This window comes from Carassius gibelio, chromosome B3 (genome assembly GCF_023724105.1).
Source record: "Carassius gibelio isolate Cgi1373 ecotype wild population from Czech Republic chromosome B3, carGib1.2-hapl.c, whole genome shotgun sequence".
Lineage (NCBI taxonomy): Eukaryota > Metazoa > Chordata > Actinopteri > Cypriniformes > Cyprinidae > Carassius > Carassius gibelio.
The window spans coordinates 42,321,312-42,342,990 of NC_068398.1; the positions used below are offsets into that span (position 1 = coordinate 42,321,312).

Consider the following 21,679-nt stretch of genomic DNA (forward strand, 5'->3'; position numbering starts at 1 on the left):
TGCATTTTAAAGTAATTTGCTCTGCACTTACCTGAAAATGGACTGCAATCTTAAATAAGTCATGTACACTGTATGCACTGTGACACTGGCAAGTTGTACGACGAGGCCTACATAGTCTTTCCATGACCAGGTCTTTATGTCAGCTAATCGTAAATGACAGTAAGTTTTAATATACATTGGCCTGTTATTACCCGCTATCTGTACCCTGTCCCATAATTCTTATTCTGTAAAATCATTTTAATCAATAAAGTATGACTGAGGCCTGCATTGTCCCTGGACCTACACAGTCTTTCCGTGGCCAGACCTTCTTTAAGCTAAGGAATGCTGATGAGTTCTTATGTACCTTAACTTAAAAGTGGTCAAGTATCAAAAGGAATATATTTTCAAGTTTAAAAAATTATAATTATTTTGAAAGTTGTGTATGTTTAACTTAGTTTATATGCATTTCTACTCTATTTTAAAGATGCAGGTTCAATGCCCAATGTGCATTACCAAGATGATGCACCTAAGGCACCACCTGAGGTCCCAGCACGCCATGTGCAACACAGATAGAGAGGCATATCATGCTGCGGTTGGCCAGGGGGAGGGTCTTGCTGTGGGACTTGAGGTGTCCCGCATGCGGGATTAACTGTAGCCGCATTGACTGCCACCTCCAATCGAGCCATCTGGAAATCACGGTAAGTCTTATCTCAAACTGGCCTGCTTGTTTTTATAGATTTATTTTTTGATTGATCAGTTTTAAAAAAAACCTGTTTCTTTAGACAAAAAAGATGAAAGCTTTAGTCCAGGGGCTACAGCTTGAGGTCAGTGTAGAGCTGTTAAAAAAACGTAGAGCCCAGAACCTTACAGTTAGGCTGGTGTCACGCCTCGATGACCCCAAGGGAGGGGTGGAGAGCCAGCTGGCACTCCCCCGGCTGCAACCTCCGGACAGCGAGACAACACTCCCCCAGCTGCAACCTCCGGAAAGACAGGTGACGCTCCCCCGGCCGCAGCCTCTGAAGAGCCAGGCGATGCTCCCCCAGGCTATAGAGGAGTGTCTGCAGTTACTGGATAGGCCTTGAATATTTTATGTGATAAGATAATAGTATTTAGTTTTACAAGTTGGCAAAAAATGAATTGCTCTTTTTAAATTAAAGCTGTGCTTACACCAAGTCATGATTACATGCAAACATGTGATATTCTGACACGTGTGTATGATACGGAGTGGAACACAGAATAATAAGTTTACCTGGACATTTAAGCATTGATGTTGCCATAGAAACACATGGTCCATGATCGCAGATAGATCTGAGTGGAATGTGACATGTTTTCTCAAAATGATTGAAATTACAACACGGTGTGAAGCCAAACTCCTGACCTGACAAGTACATGTTTGCTGGATCCAGGCTAGACATAGTGGCTGGCTCTGATCCATCAAGCCGACTTCAAAGAACTAGCTGCAACTAGGGTTGTAACGATATACCGGTATGACAATATACCGTGATATAAACATGTACTGTACGATTATCATACCATGTACATTTGCTTATCTACAGTATTGAGAGAAAATAACAGACACAGAATCTCAACTGCGCCAATAGGCAACAACTTCCACCAAAGGGGCCATTCACATATTGCACCTAAAAACCCATGACCTGTTCTCTCCGTGAAGACAGAAATTTCAGCAATGGATAAATGGATTTGCAGTACTAAAAATTGCTTGCAGTACCTCTGCTACTAAATTAATTTAAAAATGGCAATCCATATGCAGCTATGATCAGCTGTTCCTTTATCTTGGCTGAGCTTTCAACGTTGCTATGGAAAAGGTGAGGAAGTTAAATGACCTGTGGTGCGCTTGCGGCATTCTGAAAAGTTGAGATGTTTTTAACTCAATGCCGTGCAGACGCGTCTAAAAAAAACGAGCGTGTCGCACCACGTGTGCGTCCTGACCGCATCGCTTTTATTATGAGCGCACCTACATTTGAAATAACGAACTGGAGCGTGCAAAAGACGCGATATGTGAACGACCACTAACTCTTGCTCCAACCACAAGTACAGTGGAGACAACATCAGAGACAGAGGCCGTTATTTCTTATCTCTATCCCACATCAAAATATTAGAAAACTGGCACTAATATGCGTATACTTTTTACACATAAAAGACGAATGCTTATTTGTCCTTGAAGGTAGACACAGTTTGCAAACGAGGAAACCCATCGAACATGTTTACCTATTCATCATCCCTTGCAGATACAGCTATGTCCCATTTATAATTTTAGGTTAATGCATTATGGTTTCTGTGATGCGGAGTGAAGCACAGAATCCAGAATTTACAGTAGCTAGCTACTCTGCAGATATCAAATAAAATGTGCGATTTGAGGGATTGATGAATAAATAAAAAACAAAGCTGCAAAATAATGACAAAGGCACTTCTATATAAATATATAAGCTAATCTGTGTTTTGCGTGTCTCTCTGTGAATGAACAGCATTGTCATGTACTACATACTCAAGTATGCACCAGCGTGGCTTAAAGTGGCAGGTTTAACAGTGCCTGCCGTCTCACTATCTGAGGACGTGAACACAAACACTGAGAGAACAATTAATAATCATTTCATAATTTTATATGAGAAAACCACTGTCAAAAACAAATACATTGACACTCAAAGCTCTCAGATACAACCCGTCCAAATAAAAGTCTGATTTTTAACTCAAAACAAAATTACGATTGTACTATAATGTAGCCTACTCCTAAAATAATAATTAATTTACATAAACATTAAGGAATATAATTTTTCCATCATTTTAATTTAGTTAATCTCTGTTGTGCAGGCCTTTGCGAAAATATAAAAGAATAAAGGTTTTAAAGGAACACTCCGACTTTTTGGGACTTTAGCTTATTCACAGTATCCCCCAGGGTTAGATAAGTCCATACATACCTTTTTCATTTCTGTGCGTTCTTGACGCACCCACCGCTAGCCTAGCTTAGCACAAAGACTGGATGTAAATGGATAATGGTAGCAATAGTAATCCCAATAAATTACAAAATAATGCAAACATTTTACTATTTACATGTTACATGAGACCATTTTTAATCGTATAAATACTGGGAACTATATTCTCACTAGGCGTAGGAGCACAGCTAACGTTACTTGGGCGGAGTGAAAATACAGTGATATAAAACTGTTTCGACTGTGACACGTGCAGTGCTCATGTTTATTCAACCAAGTCAAAGCCTTTTGGAAAATGTACTGGATCTTTTGACAACACTACATATGGTTATTGTTTACCATTTTTTGGCTGTGTCTCCAGTTTGCTACCAAGATGCAGGAAGCCTAAATTTTATGTTCCATGAAAGTAAGGGCCCCATCATACATTTTGTCTTATGGAGGGTTTGCATGTCCTGTTTTGACACATGTCTGACCCTCATACAGACTTCTATACCATTCCTATGGAGGCCTGTCTGAACCCAGGCAAATTCATGATTATGATAGTAAAATAACTTGATACATAAATGGTTATATTCACATTGATTATACTTGAACAATTCACTATCTGACCAATAAAAATCTTCTACACTATCAATAGTACATGTTTGTCATTTAAAAGGAGAATCAGAAACAATGACATGAAATTTATACAGATATACGAAACGTTAACCATTTTGAATATGAGGTTACATTGATAATGCTTTGGTAAGAGCACATAATATTAAATCAGCCTTCTGTCTGTCCAGCCTTCATTTGGCCATTTTCAGCACTTCAGCTTTAATTCTTGGGCAATTATTAATTTGCTATACTGAGCGTCCATTCATGATTCTCACTCGTGCCAATGTCGCTGATGACTGATGGGCAAACTGCCGATGACATGTAGAACACACCAAACTGTCCCGACAAACACTCACCGATGGCCCTCTGACGGCTTTGTGTGTCCCGACCTTTGCCTTGGTTATTCTGACATGTTACACTTAAGAAAAAAGAGAAAAGAGTAGTGGATCTACTCATAGCAGGTCTTTATTTATGAAATACCAGTGATTAAATAAAGATAAACACTTTGAAAAAGCAAACAGTGAAGTGAATTCAACAGCTGAAACGAACACCAAAACAATAACCTAAACTAAATACAAACTAAAAATTCTTAGTCAGGACACCCCTAGTTCAAATACACAGAATAACAAACAATCATGGCACGTGAAGAACCTAATCAGTAACTACATGCTTTGAACAGTGTTTGAACACCGTAAGCAAAAAAAGCACCTTTTAAGAAGGGACAATTAAAATTGAGTACATTTACCAATATAGTGCTTGAATTGTATGCATGATGTTTGAGTCTAAAGTGGGAAATGGGAACATGGTTTGTTTCAAATTTGCTTGGCTACATTATCAAACAGCCAATAATGTGGTGCTAAAGGCAAATCATGAATTACCGTCATCACCATTCTGACACCTCTATTTGTAGAAAAACCTGTATTCACTCTTCCTTTGAATTCCTGCTTAATTTGTTTTTAGTTTACATATACAGTCTAATTACACCAATATTCACATTCACAAATCGACTTACAAATGAGGACAATGGAAGCAATCAAAAACAACAAAAGAGCAATGATATATATATATATATATATATATATATAAGTGCTATAAAAAGTCTCAGTTAGCTTAAACGCAGAACATGTAGCAAGGGCTTTTAAATAACATAATAAATAAAAAGAAAACCGATCGAATAGAGCAATCTAGTGTTAGAGGTCTTTTTTATATATAATTGTATAATAAATATAAAGAAAATGGAATAAAAAAAAATATTAGAAAGGTTGTTTTTAAAAATAGAATTAGAATAGTGAGTGTTAAAGTTAGAGGGTCAAATAAAGATGGAAGAGATGTGTTTTAAGCGATTCTTGAAGATGGCTAAGGACTCAGCTGCTCGGATTGAGTTGGGGAGGTCATTCCACCAGGAGGGAACTGACGTTCACTTGCAGAACGCAAGCTTCTAGAGGGCACATAAGTCTGAAGTAACAAATTTAGGTAAATGGGTGCAGAGCCAGTGGTAGTTTTGTAGGCAAACATCAATGCCTTGAATTTTATGCGAGCAGCTATTGGAAGCCAGTGCAAATTAATAAACAGAGTTGTGACATGTATTCTTTTTGGCTCATTAAAAATTAATCTTGCTGCCGCGTTCTGAATTAATTGTAAAGGTTTGATAGAATTGGCTAGAAGACCTGCCAAGAGAGCACTGCAATAGTCCAGCCTGGACAGAACAAGAGCTTGAACAAGGAGTTGTGCAGCATGTTCCCAAAGAAAGAGCTTGATCGTCTTGATGTTGAATAAAGCAAATATTTAAACTACCTCTATTAGCATATTCATGTTTCCACGTATAATAAATGAAACCAGGCCGAAAATAAGGGGTGTCCAATCCTGCTCCTGTATGGTATACTACATAATTTATTACCAACTTCAATTAAACGCACCTGAACCAGCTAATCAAAGTTTTACTAGGAATACTAGACACTTCCTGGCAGATGTATTGAGCTAAACTCTGCAGGACAGTGTCCCTTCCCTAGTGTAGAGTTACATTCAAGCCATTTTAAGGCATGGAGAGAATATTTTTGGAGAAAACAAAAAGGGTTTAAATGTCATTTTAAATGTTCAAAAATGAGTCTTGAAGGATCCAATAATTGTCTACAGGGGGACTTTAAAACTCTTTCCAAAGGAGTTCAATAAATAACGCTCAAATGTGCAGGACTTTTCAGGTGTGATGGCAAAATATTGTTTATTGCACGGATCAAAAATAAATGGTTTCCATTAATCATTTAAGTAAATACATAAATTATTTTGAAATTGCTTTTTCCGAACCTTGTCCCACACTGAAAAACGCTATACATCATTTCCAGAATGAGTTTGCAAATGGCACCTCAGGTCTCTTTTATACATGAAACTCTTCTCGCACTGAAGACACGAGAAAGGCTTCTCTCCGGTGTGAATCCTAATGTGAATGTTCAAGTTTCCTTTAAGTGTGAAACTCTTTCCACATTGAGGGCAGCTGAAGGGCTTCTCGCCAGTGTGAACTCTCATGTGGCTATCATGAGAGGTTTTGTTTTTGAACGTTTTGCCACAGTAATGGCACATGAAAGGTTTCTCTCCAGTGTGAGTTATCAGATGATTCTTGAGGTGTCTCCTGTCTGTGAAACTCTCTCCACAATACGGACATCTTAAACGGCTCTCTGCGGAGTGAGCCTTCATATGGTTATTAAGGCCTAAGTGATACCGGAAACTCTTTCCACAGTGGGCACACACAAATGGCCTCTCTCCAGTGTGAGTTCTCATGTGGACATTAAGCGTGGGTTTTTGTGCAAATCTCTTTCCACACTGTGGGCAGGGGTACGGCTTCTCTCCATTGTGAACTCTTGTGTGGCTTCTGAGGCTTGCTTTTCGATTGAAACTTTTCCCACACTCCTGGCATGTGAAAGGACTCTCTCCTGTGTGAGTTCTCATGTGGACTTTAAGGCTTCCCTTTTGATTGAAACTGACTCCACATTGCTGGCAGGTGAAAGGGTTCTCTCCGGTGTGAATTCTCATGTGCACTTTAAGGTTTCCTTTCTTGTTGAAACTTTTTCCACACTGTTGGCAGGTGTAGGGCTTCTCTCCGGTGTGGATTCTCACGTGGACTTTAAGGTTTCCTTGTTGATAAAACTTTTTCCCGCAATGTTTGCAGGTGTAGGGCTTCTCTCCGGTGTGAATTCTCATGTGGATATTAAGGTTGTCTAGTTGATCAAATGTCTTTCCACAGTGAAAGCAGATGAAACTACTTCCGGTTGCTTTCTTTCGAGCTCTTTTTTTTGACGAAGTATTTTCAGTCTGTGAGCAACTAGAAGAGCGTTCTTCAGTTTTGAAGTCACAGTATTCTTCATGTTGATCTCTGGCTGTTTTTTCATCCAGTTCTTCAGTCTCCTCTTTCAGCACCATCACGTCTAGTGTGAATAAAAGACAAATACAAGTTCAAATACAAGTTTTACAATCAACAGACATTTATAGCATCAAAACTAATTAAAAGCTTAGAACAGCCTTGTTCCTCAGTACTTTTGAAAACTTCTATTGTGTAATAATCCATCACGAAACCACCACAAAAATGATTGCCTGTGGGTATTACTTTGACTATTGAAGAAGTTTAACCAGACACAGACTAGAGTATTCTTCAAATCATGATAATGGTGCATCAATCAGCTCAGTTGTACTCAAAAACACTTATCCTGTTCTGTATTGAATTGGTATCCAGCTACTAGAACAAAGCAAAAGATCTTTTAAAATACATCTTTAAAGTTGATGTTATCAGCCACTTAATAAACAGCACAATTTGCAGATAAAGTTCAAATACAAAGTCCAAATAGATACCACCCAAGATGCCACCTCAGAAGACCAAATGTGCAGTATTTTTTTTTCAAACTAAAGTAAAAGAAACTTAAAAAAAAGAAACTTAACTTAAACCAGAGAAGGAAAGTTTTTTTTTTTTTTTTACAAGAAAACCAGCAAACACTGCCAGTCAAGTTTGAAAAGCTTTTTATATTTGTCTTTTATCTCGTTATACTATGGAGGCTTTCTTTAAATTTTTGTATTAATTTGATTCCTGAGGGTTTGCTAAACGCAATTGTGTGAGTGTGACATAACAGATTTTTATGTCAACTTTAAATTTATTTTGAGAGAAGTATTATTTCTATAGATTGGCCATTATTTAGTGTTTTAAACGCATGTAATGTCAGTTTCATTCATACTGGACGCCCGAGAGTGCCTTCATGCAGAAAATCCACATATGCGTTACAGAAGCAACAGAGGCAGAGCTCACAAAGCTCCAGGAAATCCCTAATGGTTTTCAAGTCAAGTAAAAGACCGCTTCTTAAATCAGAGAAGGTGAACATGTTGAAATTTTAGCAAAAAAAAAAAAAAAAAATGCAAGCACAATCACAGACCAAAACCAAAATATAACCAAAAAAACAAATTTTTCAGCATCATTTCTCCAGTCGTCAGTGTCACATGATCCTTCAGAAATCAATCTAATAAGCGGATTATCATTTTTTTTAAAACAGTTGAGTACATTTTTTTCCCCAGGGTTCATTCATGAATATAAAAGATGCAAAGATCAGCATTTATCTGAAATAAAAAGAATGTAACATTATACACTATTCCTTTCAAAAGCTTGGAGTCGATATAATTTCTTTCTTTTCTTTTTCGGAAAGAAATCATAGAAGTTATTAATTGTATTGAGTAAAAATGCTTTAAATCGATCAAAAGTGTCAAGTCGTTTATAAATGTTACAAAAGATTTCTATTTCAGATTCAATTTTTTTTTTTATATATATATATATATATAAACATTTTTATATACACACACACAGTGGGGATCGAAAGTTTGGGCACCCCTTGCAGAATCTGTGAAAATATGAGTAATTTTCAAAAAATAAGAGAGAGATCATACTAAATGCATGTTATTTTTTATTTAGTACTGTCCTGAGTAAGATATTGTACATAAAAGATATTAAAGGGGGGGGTGAAATGCTCATTTTCACTCAATATCCTGTTAATCTTGAGTACCTATAGAGAAGTACTGCATCCTTCATAACTCCAAAAAAATTTAAGTTTTATTATATTCATAAGAGAAAGATAGTCTGTACCGATTTTTCCCGGCTGGAGGCGTGACGTGTGGGCGGAGCTAAAGAATGACGAGCGCGAGTAAGCTTTTGCGTTGAGAGCGTTTGGAAACTGTGAAATTACCGTGAGGGAAAAACCATAATCCAAAACAAACCATGGCTAACAGTCAGATTCAGCCGTTTATTTATGATCCAGAATCAGATCCCGAGGCTGAAACTGAACGAGAGCAGCAGCAGCAACGACTCGCTCCGAGCGGGGCTCGAACCCGGGTCTCCGGCATGGGAGGGGACGCACTAACAAGGAGGCAGAGATATTTGAAGCAGTTGGGTGAAAACTTTTGAACACGATGAAGATGGCCAAATTTTTCTTATTTTGTTGAAATATATTATTTTTTTCCATTTAGTTCTGCCCTTCGTAAGCAACAGAAGATACTTGTATGTTTCCCGTTACACAAATTAAGTACAATTTACCTTGATCTTCAAATTCCAAAAGTTTTCACCCCCAGCTCTTAATGCATCTTGTTTCCTTCTGGAGCATCAGTGAATGTTTGAATCTTTTTTAATAGTTGTGTTTGAGTCCCTCAAATGTCCTCAGTCTGAAAAGATGCATCTCAAAATCATAAAGACACTGCTTGAAAGGGTTCAAATATGCAAAGATGCTGGAAAACTGAAGAATCTGCAGGACCTTAAAGATTTTTCTGAAGAACGCTGCTCAGTTTAACTGTTCAGAACAAACAAGGGACTCATGCACAACCATCACAAAACAGAAAGACAGTCGAGGATCATCAGGTAACAGAACACAGTACTAAGAACCAAGTGTTCCCAAACTTTTGAGGGGGTTATTTTAATAATTTCAGCAATTTTTTTGTCTTGTGGACTAAATGTTAATATTTATGTACAATATCCTACTCAGGACAGTACTTAATAAAAAATAACATGCATTTAGTATGATATCTCTTTTTGAAAATTACTCATATTTCCACAGATTCTGCAAGGGGTGCCCAAACTTTCGATCCCCACTGTATGTATATATATATATATATATATATATATATATATATATATATATATATATATATATTTTTTTTTTTTTTTTTTCCTGAACTTTCTTATCATCAAAGAAACCTAAGGAAAAAAAGAAAACTGCTCGGCAGTATTGTTTTAAATACTTGAAGGCTATGCGCCGCTGTTGATCAAGAAGCCATGACTCCAAATGTTCAGGTAATGCAATGGTAAAGTCAATTACACATCTTTTTTTTTTTTTTTTTTTTTTTTTTTTTTATTGCCTCTATTGTGTTTGTGTAATGTTACTTTCAGTGATATCAGTAACGACTACTAGATTTTTAGTACCGTGACATACCTACATCAACAAATAACCACCTGAATGCAAACTTGTTGGAAAAACGAACATAATGACATTTCATTATTTAGTGTGTCTCATGTCCCATTAGATAACATTGAGAGGGTGGGGTTTAAGATCCAACCTGGGAGGGATCAAGACACTTAAGACTTTTGAGGACTGACCCGTTCCAAATCAAATAAAACCTCATACAAGACATTCTTCAAAAATATCATTCATTTCTGCAGAGGTCAACATTTTAATGAGGATAAAGAGTTCAGCTGTGAGAATGAAAACCAACCTGTTTGTGTTCCAGTTTCTTCATGTGTGACTCCGCAGACTTCTTCAATCTTTACATCTTCACTCTCCTCTTTAATAAATGCCATATTTATTAGTGAGTCACGTGGATCTCAGCTGCTTCAGCAGGAGGTTTTCCTCCGTGTTCAGACGCTCTGTTATGTTTAAGATGAGAATAATTAACAGAAAGAAAAATAAATCCTAACTAAATCTCTGGGTGCAGCTCCCTAGTCAGTGCACTGGTCAGAGTGATAGTTAATGGACTAAATGGCATACTTAAACCCTGAAAAATAATAGAAAGAAAGAAAGAAAAGCACTACTACTAATTAAAGAGCACAGCAGCTGGTTTGTGACAGTTGTCATCACACATTTGAGTTTGTTGATCTCGTTGCATTCACACTGTTTTGAGCACAACGTAAAATAATTAATTAAAGAATATTTCCTCTCATCACTTCTAACTATAAACCAATTCACGATGTGGGGGGGCGAAATAAGACTAACATATTATGTTATTCACGCGAGTGCGATTTACACACACAAATAACAGTCGTTCAATGTCAATCAGTAGATTAACGTTGCATTCAAAAACAGGTCGTTTACAAAAACGGTACAGTGTATTTAACGGTTTTTACCGATATAAACGCTTAAACCTCAAACCTTTCTTCAGGCGAATCTCAGAAGTGCAGTGTGGAAGAAACAAATGACGTCTTCTTCATCTTCTTCTTCTTCTCCGTCTTGTAACAGTACTTGTGCTTCTCTGGCGTATTACTGCCATCCTCAGGTCATCTGGACACTCCGCTTCACCTTTGAATAACAAACGATCACCAAAATAACTTATCTTCCCTCGCGTTAAAAACACGACGGTGCATAGAAAATGTTTTTACATGTACAAGAACACATTACTGATACATCATGTCAATTGTTTTGAGAAAAGACATAAGTAAACAGCGTACATTCGAGTAAAAGACTTAGTGTAGGCTATATATATATATATATATATATATATATATAGTATTTATATATATATTATTTATATATATATTATTTATATATTTTATATTTATATATTTATATTTTTTTTTTGCAGTAAAACAGAAAAGCAATTTTTTTAAAGTTATTAAACTGCTGAAAGCCAATAAAAACAAGTATTAACTTAACAAGCATTTAAGAAGGTAATTACTATGCAAATCATTATTATGATTAATTAACAGCCAGTGGTCTGGAAAATATACAGGCACATCATTCCCACTGAGCAAAAGTAAGTCGAAATGACTTCTTTTCGACGTCTTTGTCTGACGTTGAAATGACGTCCCCTGAAGAGCCAGAATGAACGTTTTAATAGCTGTGTCTCATTTAGAAGGCCACGTCCTCCGGAGGTCGCATCCTCTGGAGGTCGAATCCTCTCTAGGATGCGTACACGGAGTGTCCTTCACCCTGGGATTAAACGAGACGGCCTTCGTAGGACGGACGGAAAACGAAACAGGAAGTATCACGTTGCTATGCCAACACATAACGTCGTTGCGCTCTCACACTTGTTTAAGAAAAAATTTTAAGGAAATTATTTCTAAATCTGGAAAGTAATTTGAAAAGAAAATGTTTTTATTTGTTTTATTTTATTCAATGTTTGAGGAGCTACAGCGTACGTACAACAGACATCTGTTAGAGAGAAAAAAGAGGAGGATGTTAAGAACAAAGTTTATCCGTTTTTACCGGCGGAGGTTTGAGGTAAGTTGTAGCATAGTTCCTTTAATACAATTATATTTAATATAAGTCCATATATAAAAAGCCTTTGGTTGTAGGGCATTGATGCAATAATTATATAACTGCATTTATCTTACTACACATTTTACTATATACATTATATACAATTTTATTATTATTATGATCCCACTGTCTTTAAAAGTGCTAGGAATTACATAATTTAACCCAGTGTTCGCAATTTTAAGGTAATTTTAGTAAATAAATCAAAATGCAAAAAACAAACAAAAATAACTAAATCTGTGTCTATTAAACTACATATTAAATATACACGAATGAAATTTAATGCTGTATAATTAGATTACAAATACATGATTAAACAATACTTAATGTAATGCTGTAGATCTGTTACATGATTAAACACAATACTGAACATCAAGAATGAACTGAAAAACTTTATTATATATACATGATTATACACAAGAATATGTATTTATATATATTATTGTTATTATTTTGTATTATATAGGCAGACATCAAGTATTGCAGGCTCAATCTCCATGTCCCTGTTCTTGAGAAGTTTTTTGATGGAGGGGATACAAAAGCAGACTTTCGTCTGACGAGAGAGAGCCTCAATAAACTTTTGGAGCTACTTCATCAGCAACGGAGACATGGCTGGGGTACAACACTCCAGACACTGGTGTTTTTGTATTGGTTGGCCTGTGGTGCATCTTACAGGGTTGTGTCGCAGGCTTTTGGGATGCCACGGCCAACCATTCACAGAATTATACATCGAGTGGCTGATGAAGTCATAGCAATTTTGCCAAAGGTTGTGGCCCAACCAAAGACAGAAGAACACCTGATCCAGGTTGGTGCAGGCTTTGCTTCTCTCACCAATCACCAGGCATTTGGTAGAGCTGTTGGAGCAATTGATGGATGCCATGTGAGAATAAAACCACCAGCTGGCCCTGATGGACAGTGCTATAAAAACAGAAAGCTGTTTGCCTCTATCCTGCTTCAAGGTATATGCGACCATCAAGGAGCATTTTTAGACATTTTTGTAGGGTACCCTGGGAGTGTCCACGACTCACGGGTGCTTAAGAACAGCCCCATTTTTCCTCCTCGGCGATGGTGGGTACCCCTGCACAGAGAAGCCAATCGCAATCATGACACCGTTTAAGAATCCAGCCTCACCATCTACTCAGCGCTTCAATGCACGTCTTTCCAAAGGCCGCTCAATTATTGAGCGTGCTTATGGAATGATGAAGACGCGATTTAGAGCCATCTTCCTTCAAGCACTTGAAGTGCATCCAACATTTGCCCCAAAGGTTGCATTATTTTTCTCTATATTTGACCTTTACTTAACACACAACTTTAATGTCAGATAAAATAATTTACAATTTAGTGTAACAATTTGTTTTCATATTTGTGTATATACAGGTAATAGCATCATGCACCATGCTGCACAACATCTGCCTTGGTGTTGGCGACATTATACATTATATTCTCTTTTTCGTTTGTGACTGCTCTATCCCTGCCCTCTCCTGCTGTTCTGCATCCCGGGTAGGCTCAACAAAACTGCAACCTGGCTGTGGTTCGTCATCAGGCAGTGAAGAAATGAGAACAGGGGGAGAAATGGAAGGCCTCTGACCCAACATCTCATCCATCAGGACAAACCACGGCCAGGTTTCAGCAGTTGGCTTTCCGTTGTTCATGCCCTCACCTGACCCTGGATGTTTGCATTCCTAAGACAAAAAAAAAATGGTAATGGTGGTGGCATAAATACTCACTCATGTCACCTCTGAGCCTCATTAAATGTCTGAAAATATACCTATAAGCAGAAGAATACACTTTTATGTATTAAAAATTAATTTAGCTAATATTGATTTTATATTATTGGTAACTTATTCTATTGTTTAATTAGAGTAAAAAGCTTATATATATATATATATATATATATATATATATATATATATATATATATATATACATACACACTTAATAAAATTAGAAAAATGCCCCTGTAAATCATTTTAAGGAGTCAAATATCACATTGTACTGGAAAGGCTGATTTTTTATCAGAATTTTTTTTTATTGATTAGAAGGTGCTTCTGAATCTTTTGACTGTGCCAATTATCAACAATGTATTCTATATGAACTGAAACTTAGAAAGTTCATTTTTATAGAGTTGAGTCAACTTGAACATGGGACTGTACAATGTATACATCTTAGCTTACCTTATACTTTTTTTTTAAATTGTCCCACTTTTTCTTAGCTTGCACTGGTGTTATTTTACTGGAAAGGTCCATTTTCTCCAGAATAAATCTATAATCATAAAAATAACATAGCATAACATCATAATTCAGAGTGAAAACTCCTTACACATCCTTAGAAATAAGACTGCCCTTCTGCCTAACATAGGGGTTGCACACGATGGACCTGGAGAGTTTAGCTCCAACTTAAATCAAACACCTGAACAAGCTAATCATGGTTCCAACGGTTACTGGAAAGCAGCAGGCAGGTGAGTTTGAATAAGGGTTGGAGCGAAACTCTGCAGGACTGGTCTAGCCCTGGTCTAATATGTTCTCCTTGACAGAACTTACATTTTTCCTTTCAGGCCTTTCAGGTAAGAATGAGATTAATTCTGCTCAAAAAGAAGAAAGACTGACAGCTTACTTTTTAACACTTAAGATCTTACCTCCAACCATATAAGGCTGTATTTTTAGCTCCAGTGAAGAGATCAGAATGTTCCTGCCTTAATCTTATAAACGTCTTCGTATTTTCCTTGCTCCCTATTAAAAAAAATAACAGGACTTATTTCTACATGTATTTTATTGTTGATTTTCCCCTCTTGTAGTGTTTGGTCATTTTAGATAGATTTTTTTTCCTTTTTTTTCTCCTTGGCTTATTTTACAAAAAAAAGTCTTATACTAGATGAATACACACACTCTTATTCCCATCATTATGAGCACATTCCATAGGCATAATATTTTTACACTATACAAACATATTCTATTCCCCCAAACCTACCCATTTTAAAATAGTTTTATATTAAAATTATAATGTTACTATGTATACTTGATATAGAAAAAGGTGAATAATTAATTTGAATGTTGTCTATTTAAAGAAACAAAATGTCAGTGAACTAAAATATTGAACATTAATTTCATAAAACTAAAAGCAGAAATGAATTTATGGAATTGTTTACAGTCAGTTTCTACAGTGAATAATATAAAAGTGGCCTCGAAATGTAATACAAGGGTTAAATAATAATTATTTCTCGCCCTGCTAGCAAAGTACTGTTAAACTGTAAAAAAAAAAAAAAAAAAATCACTAAACACTTGTAATCATGTTTACCACACTTGTAATTCAACTTTTAAAAAATGAAGAACTTTAAAGTACTTACATTTAAACACCACGTCGCTTGTGTGTAGATCTGCCGCCGCCATTTTTTCAAATAAACAACAGTTATTTATGGCGACGCAAGGGATTGTGGGTTATTTGTAGCAGCGAAGAATACACCTCATGTATCCTTCGAATTCCTGTGAAAAAAGGTCGCATTCGAAGGTCTCATTCGGAGTGTGCTACTTGCTTTTCTGAAATGAGACAACCACGATGACGTATGCAGCCTTCGAATGCGACCTTCGGAGGGCGCAACCTTCTAAATGAGACACAGCTTATGACTGTCGGTACACGATCCGTTCTACGCATGCGCGTAATTACGTAGAAGAAAACGTCATTGTTTCCCTACACTATCGGTACCTACTAAAACACTTGACGGCAAGGCGGCACAACTTGCGGCATATTTGTGTAACGTTAGTTGTATTGTGTTTAACATTTAACAGCGGGTCTAGTTTGATGCTTTTAAATGTAGCTTTACGCTATGCATTACTATGTGGTTGCCAATCCAAAATAATAAAGGATTTGCGAGTCGTTACATGAAAATACATGATCACTTTCCTCCATACTTTGCAATTCATTGCTGGTATTAGGCTTAATTTACTTAACTTGCCGTGTTTTAGTTTGAGGTCAGTAGTATTGTCAAAGGCCGTTTGTGTAGTTTTTTTATTTATTTATTAAAAGCTGCTAATTGAACTGCCGTCATTCTACCAACTCATCTGTCAGTTAAATAAAATAACTGCTCTTGAGCCCTTTGTCAATTTAATCAGACTGAATAAGCTTCTTTTTGCACTAAAAATCTTTTATCTGCACTGTTTGTTCACTTCACTGATTTGCACTCGATCTGCCTTGTGCCGCTTTATTTAACTAGATTTTTTATTTTATTATGTCTTTTTTACATTCCATTATTGTATAGTTGTATCTACATTTTATATTTGACCTAGATTTTTAGGCTGTACTGTTAATGTTATCTGTATGCACCGGGGGTCTTCGATTCTCTGTATGTATGTACTGTACATGTGGAAGAATTGACAAAGCAGACTTGACTAATAGTTAACCTTTAAGTTAGTTATTTTGTATTAGTATGGGTCTATATAGACTATATATATATATATATATATATATATATATATATATATATATAAATCGAAGTGAGGGAAATAATCCCTTCAATGTTGTTTACAGAAGACAACAAGGAACATTTCTAACAAGACTATCTGCACTTACATGAAGAAAGAACTACAAACAAGTGTGGGGAAACGTTATAGAGTATTTCAAACTGACAATGGAAATGACTTGAAAGAAGCATGTGTGCACACAGAAGTTTTATTTAAGAGCAGTGTTGGGTATAGTTACTTTGGAAAGTAGTTAGTTAGGTTACAACGTTACCATCAATTAAAAGTAATTAGTTATGATACAGCGTTACCTATTCATAAAAGTAACACGTTAGAGTACTCATGCGTTACCATAAATTAAAAGCCGTTTGCAGCGGCTCACACACGACAGACATAGCCCCCGGCCCCTTTAAATGCACCTAGAAGTCGTGACTCCCGACAATGAATAACGTCAGTCATCCGACTAAATTAACACTGCAGGATAACAATAACAGGAAAGACAGTCAGCAATCGGCTATTCCACATGGCGTTTTATTTATTTATTATCACAGAACATATTATTAATCAAAATTCGCACCTAACGTTACCCAGCCCGGGTAGCCTAGGCTACTGTATATTATGAGCACCACAAGATAACTCCTGATTTTTCTTTAACTTTAAATAATGCAGTTATCAAAGTACAAGTATGCTTACTTGTAAACACAACCTTAAACAGGCTTGCAGATTTAAATCCATTTAGAAATGATGAACAACCAGCCAGCCAACGATCTAACAGAAATTAACAGCTGCCTGTCAAACAAAAATGATAACAAACCGAATTAAATCCTTCACTGCCACACAGGCAAATGACAAATCGCTTAATAGCCGAACTAATTATTATTAAAGTGTCACTCACAGTCACAAGCCTAAATTCGCTGTAACACAGTCCTCTTACATTTACTCTTCAAAGCAGTGATTAAAACGTAGCGTTAAATTTGAGGTAGAATTTTTGGCGGTCGACAGAAGCTTTTCACCAAAGCAGAGTGTGCATTTTACCGTTATGTTCTTTTCTTTTTCGTTGACAAATTGAAAATAATGTGCGTACTTCCATAAACCAAACGCTGTCCTCTCTGCTATCTTGCCGGGAGTTCGAAAAAACCCCACACACACACAGGGTCAGGCGCAGGGCACAGACGTATCACAGCCATTGACTTTACGATCACAGAGCTTCGGCTCCGCTGATACATCCGCAGGTGGCACAGTAGACCTAGGACTACTGTCTGACAAAAAGCAGGCTGCAGTCGGGATTTTCCTTTCCTTAAAATAACGGATTACTTTTTTTAAAAAAATAACGAAGTTACTGATTACTTACGCACGAAACTAACGCGTTAAGTTACAAATTTCAGGAAAAAAGTAATTAGAGTACTCTAACGCGTTACTTTGTAACGCGTTACCCACAACACTGTTTAAGAGTAAAAATTATCTCTGGCTTTCTCTCTCACACACACAAACACTCTCTCACCCCCTCTCTCTCTCTCTCTCTCTCTCTCTCACACACACACACACTCTCTCCCCCTCTCTCTCTCACACACACACTCACACAGAGTGTGGGTCACTGTGCAGGCCAACTCCAGCATTTACTCTCAGGTTGAGGGTGTCTTTGCAAATAATCATAAAGGTTTCCATGTCCTTGATTTTTTCAAAAATGAATGTGAAGGGCTCCATAGCATCGCACTGCATTGACTCCTGCACCCTCCATGCTTCCCTTCGGTCATCATGATCCATGAACATGTATGTTGGCTCTTGCATCTGGCCAGTGAAAAGCCCAACACTGTTCCTCACAATGTATTCTGCCTCGTACATGTGTTTCGATGTGAGGGGCAGCTCCTCCACTTCTACCTGTTCCTCCTATTATAAAATAAAATATCAAAAATTAAGACTACACTACAACATAAGATGTTTTGGGTCTTTCAAAAGGGGCCTAAAGACATCTTTTCAGCCTAAATTAAATAGTTATTTTGAGTTATGGTTTGTATATTATTGTTCTATTTTCATTTAAACCATAACATGCACAAAGTAAATACAGGTAGGTCTCACATAATTAGAATATTATGGAAGTTTGTCAATTTCAATAATTCAAATGTAAAACATGAATCTCATACATTATATAGATTTATTAGACACTGTGTGAAATATTTCTATTAGGTGTGTTAATTTTGATTACTACAGCTTATATCTAAATAAAACTCAAAATCAGTATCTCACAAAATTAGAATATCACACAACCAATAAAAAAACAAAAATTTTAATACAGAAATTAGGAAGTTTTCCCTGAACTCTGTCAACACGACTCGCTGTCAGCAGTCTGCCTTCATCCAGAAACAGCTCAGATAACATGACAGCAGTGTATAAAACTGTTACAGGCACCGACATAATATTTCGGTCTTCATCACGGCACAGAATAACAAAATACATCCATAAGAACCCGTTTGTTATTTAATATACATAAATTAAAACAGTGGACAGTATAGGAGTTCATCATTTGTGCTCTGCTGCATTAGGTGCATATGTGTGAATAATCAGAAAATAAAAACTGCATGTAGAAGTGAAGAGGTTTGCTCCAGTCATGTAAACATCTTACTGCGATTAACTCCTTACTCTGATCATTGGAAAGAATCGCATTATTGGTGTACATCTGACCCACCTTGACTTGAACTGTTTGTTATGATCTTCTATTTTTGAATATATCATATGATGTAAGATGTTGTATAAATCTATATAATGTATAATTAATAACTTACCCTCATGTTGTTTCAAACCCTTAAAACCTCTGTTTATCTTTGGAACACAGTTTAAGATAGTACCGGATATCCAGCTGCTTTGATTTGAACTCTCTCTCACAACAGACACGGAAGAGAAGACAATGCTGAATAAAGGCATAGTCTTTTGTTCCAAAGATAAAAGGAGGTTTTACGGGTTTGAAACAACATGAGGGTGAGTTATTAATTACATAAATTGGCTATCTGGGTGAACTAACCCTTCAATTCAGTAATTCACACACTTTTGCACAATATTCAATTTTTTTGACCTACCTATATAGAATGCATACGTAAAAATGGTTGTCTGGTTAGTTTGGCCATACCTTGACTATTTGGGGGTCGATAAATCCTATAAATAGGTTGTAGGGTGCCTGCCATCAGCTGTTTTGTCTCCTCTGTGAAATGTGTCCTACCTTGCGATCGAGATTTTCTCCAGAATCTGGATACACCACCACTTTCGAATAGATGGGATGTCAGTCTGTAATACACATGTAATATTGGAGTCTTGAATTGTTTGTTTCTTAACATTCTTGGATACATACATTCCATGAATTACAACTTACATCCAAAAAGTGAAACATGGCACCAGTACAGATGCAGAGGGCATACTGTTAAAGAGAAAAATAATGATTACGGAGATTTAGGAATCATGCAGGAAAAAACAAGTAGAAATTGTATAAGTTTACCATAAGCATGAATATCCCACAGCTCTGTCCATCTGACTGAACTGGAAATGGCTGGAAAGTAATATACAGTTACTCAGATGTGATGTTGACAACCATATACAGTGTCCGCTGAACAAAATAAAATTGCAAAATTACATAGTAAGCAAAGTTACATCAAAATCTTTGCCCATCTTCTCCACCCACGGTCCATAAGTCACTTCTCCTGCAAGTTGTCTGTAAAAAAAAAAAATGCAAAACTGATGCCTGAGAACATGGCTTTTACTCAAACCTGAAGCCTGGGAACAAGGCTTTTACTCAAACCTGAAGCCAGAGAACAAGTCTTTTACTCAAACCTGAAGCCAGAGAACAAGTCTTTTACTCAAACCTGAAGCCAGGGAACAAGTCTTTTACTCAAACCTGAAGCCAGGGAACAAGTCTTTTACTCAAACCTGAAGCCAGAGAACAAGTCTTTTACTCAAACCTGAAGCCAGGGAACAAGGCTTTGTCTGAACAGGATATCAGTCCATTTCACTCAGTTTGTTCTGTATTTAAGTTAAGGCTGTTACACAGTGTCATCAGAGTGCTGTTCAGGCTTAACTGGATGAATATAAAAAAAAAATCTAGAAAACACCCCCTATCATGTATTACCTTTAATTCCCATAGTAGCATGTAACTACATGCACTTTCTGTTCTCTGTGTTAGCCTTAATCGGTCCCAGGTCAAACCTTGCTAATGTCCTCTGCTTATGCGTTTCAAACCTAAATATGGTTCGGTATTTCTCATCTTCAAACCCATTTGGACATAATGAGTCCAGAAAAATAGCCTCCTTCTTAGCAACTAATAACACCTGTGAAGAAAATACCCTATTAATGTCAGCTATAGGGGCACCAACTGGTTTAAAAATAGAGAAAAAACTAAAAAACTATGTAACTGTACACAAAGCATGTAGTGGCTTGCTGTTTGTGACCCCCTAGACCATGCTGGCAAAATGATGTTGTCTTTAGATTCCACATTGTCCTTTGAAAAAAACAAAACTATGTTCAGATCTCCTTGGACATATCTTCACTTAAAGAGGTGTATCTGCTGGACTTGTCAACACATTATGGAACTTACCGGCAAACTAGTTTCCATTTAGGGACTTCAAATAGGTCAGCAATGTGGACATCCATTCCCTGAATAAAATTGTATGTCTGCATTTCATATACATATATCTCACAAAAGTACGTAAACTGTCAATAGTTTTTGTGAGTTTCATTATTATGCACTGCATTTACCCCTACAGACTTGGAATTCACCAGAGCTGCATAGGTGTCTATAGGAATAATCTACCAATCCTTCATGATGACATCACAGAGCTGGTGGATGTTACACTCCTTGCTCTGCTCCACCTTCCACTTTTGTTGCCAACTGTTTAGACGTTAATGGCTTTATGTAGAGTTATTTTTAGAGGACAATACATCTATACTGTTATACAGGCTGTACAGCGACTACCTTTCGATGCAGCACAGTTTCATTTCTATAGTGCTGTCCCATGAAAAGACAAAGTATTTGGGAAAAATGTGAGAGGTGTACGTACTCACTTTTGCACAAATTTATGTGTAAGTCATCAAGTTAAATACAAATACATACATGTCTCCTGGCTGTCTCCTCTACCAGTCTGAAGCACGCATTCCCAATCTGAAAGCACAGAATGTTTTGCATAATTACAATAAAAACATTAGAACCATCCAAACTTTTTACAGCAATATCCCCTTACAT

General features: G+C 36.7%; 1 protein-coding gene and 1 long non-coding RNA gene across 3 annotated transcripts; both read right to left on the reverse strand.

Moving 5' to 3' along the window:
- Positions 1 to 3,964: 3,964 nt before the first annotated feature.
- LOC127952718 (gastrula zinc finger protein XlCGF8.2DB) lies at positions 3,965 to 11,145 on the reverse strand. Of its 2 annotated transcripts, none has more exons than XM_052551421.1 (3): positions 10,904 to 11,145; positions 10,251 to 10,401; positions 3,965 to 6,940 (listed from the first exon to the last, which is right to left on the reverse strand). In XM_052551421.1, the coding sequence occupies exons 2-3, from the start codon at positions 10,333 to 10,335 to the stop codon at positions 5,847 to 5,849; spliced, it is 1,179 nt and encodes a 392-aa protein (XP_052407381.1). In that variant the 5' UTR covers positions 10,336 to 10,401; positions 10,904 to 11,145; the 3' UTR covers positions 3,965 to 5,846. The 2 variants fall into 2 exon arrangements, with proteins under 2 accessions (XP_052407381.1, XP_052407382.1); XM_052551422.1 differs by having other exon boundaries at positions 10,879 to 11,145.
- Positions 11,146 to 19,668: 8,523 nt separating this feature from the next.
- On the reverse strand, positions 19,669 to 20,095 carry LOC127952754 (uncharacterized). Its single transcript, XR_008153051.1, has 3 exons — positions 19,943 to 20,095; positions 19,820 to 19,864; positions 19,669 to 19,734 (listed from the first exon to the last, which is right to left on the reverse strand). It is a non-coding gene; the product is annotated as an uncharacterized LOC127952754 (long non-coding RNA).
- Between the last annotated feature and the right edge of the window lie 1,584 nt (positions 20,096 to 21,679).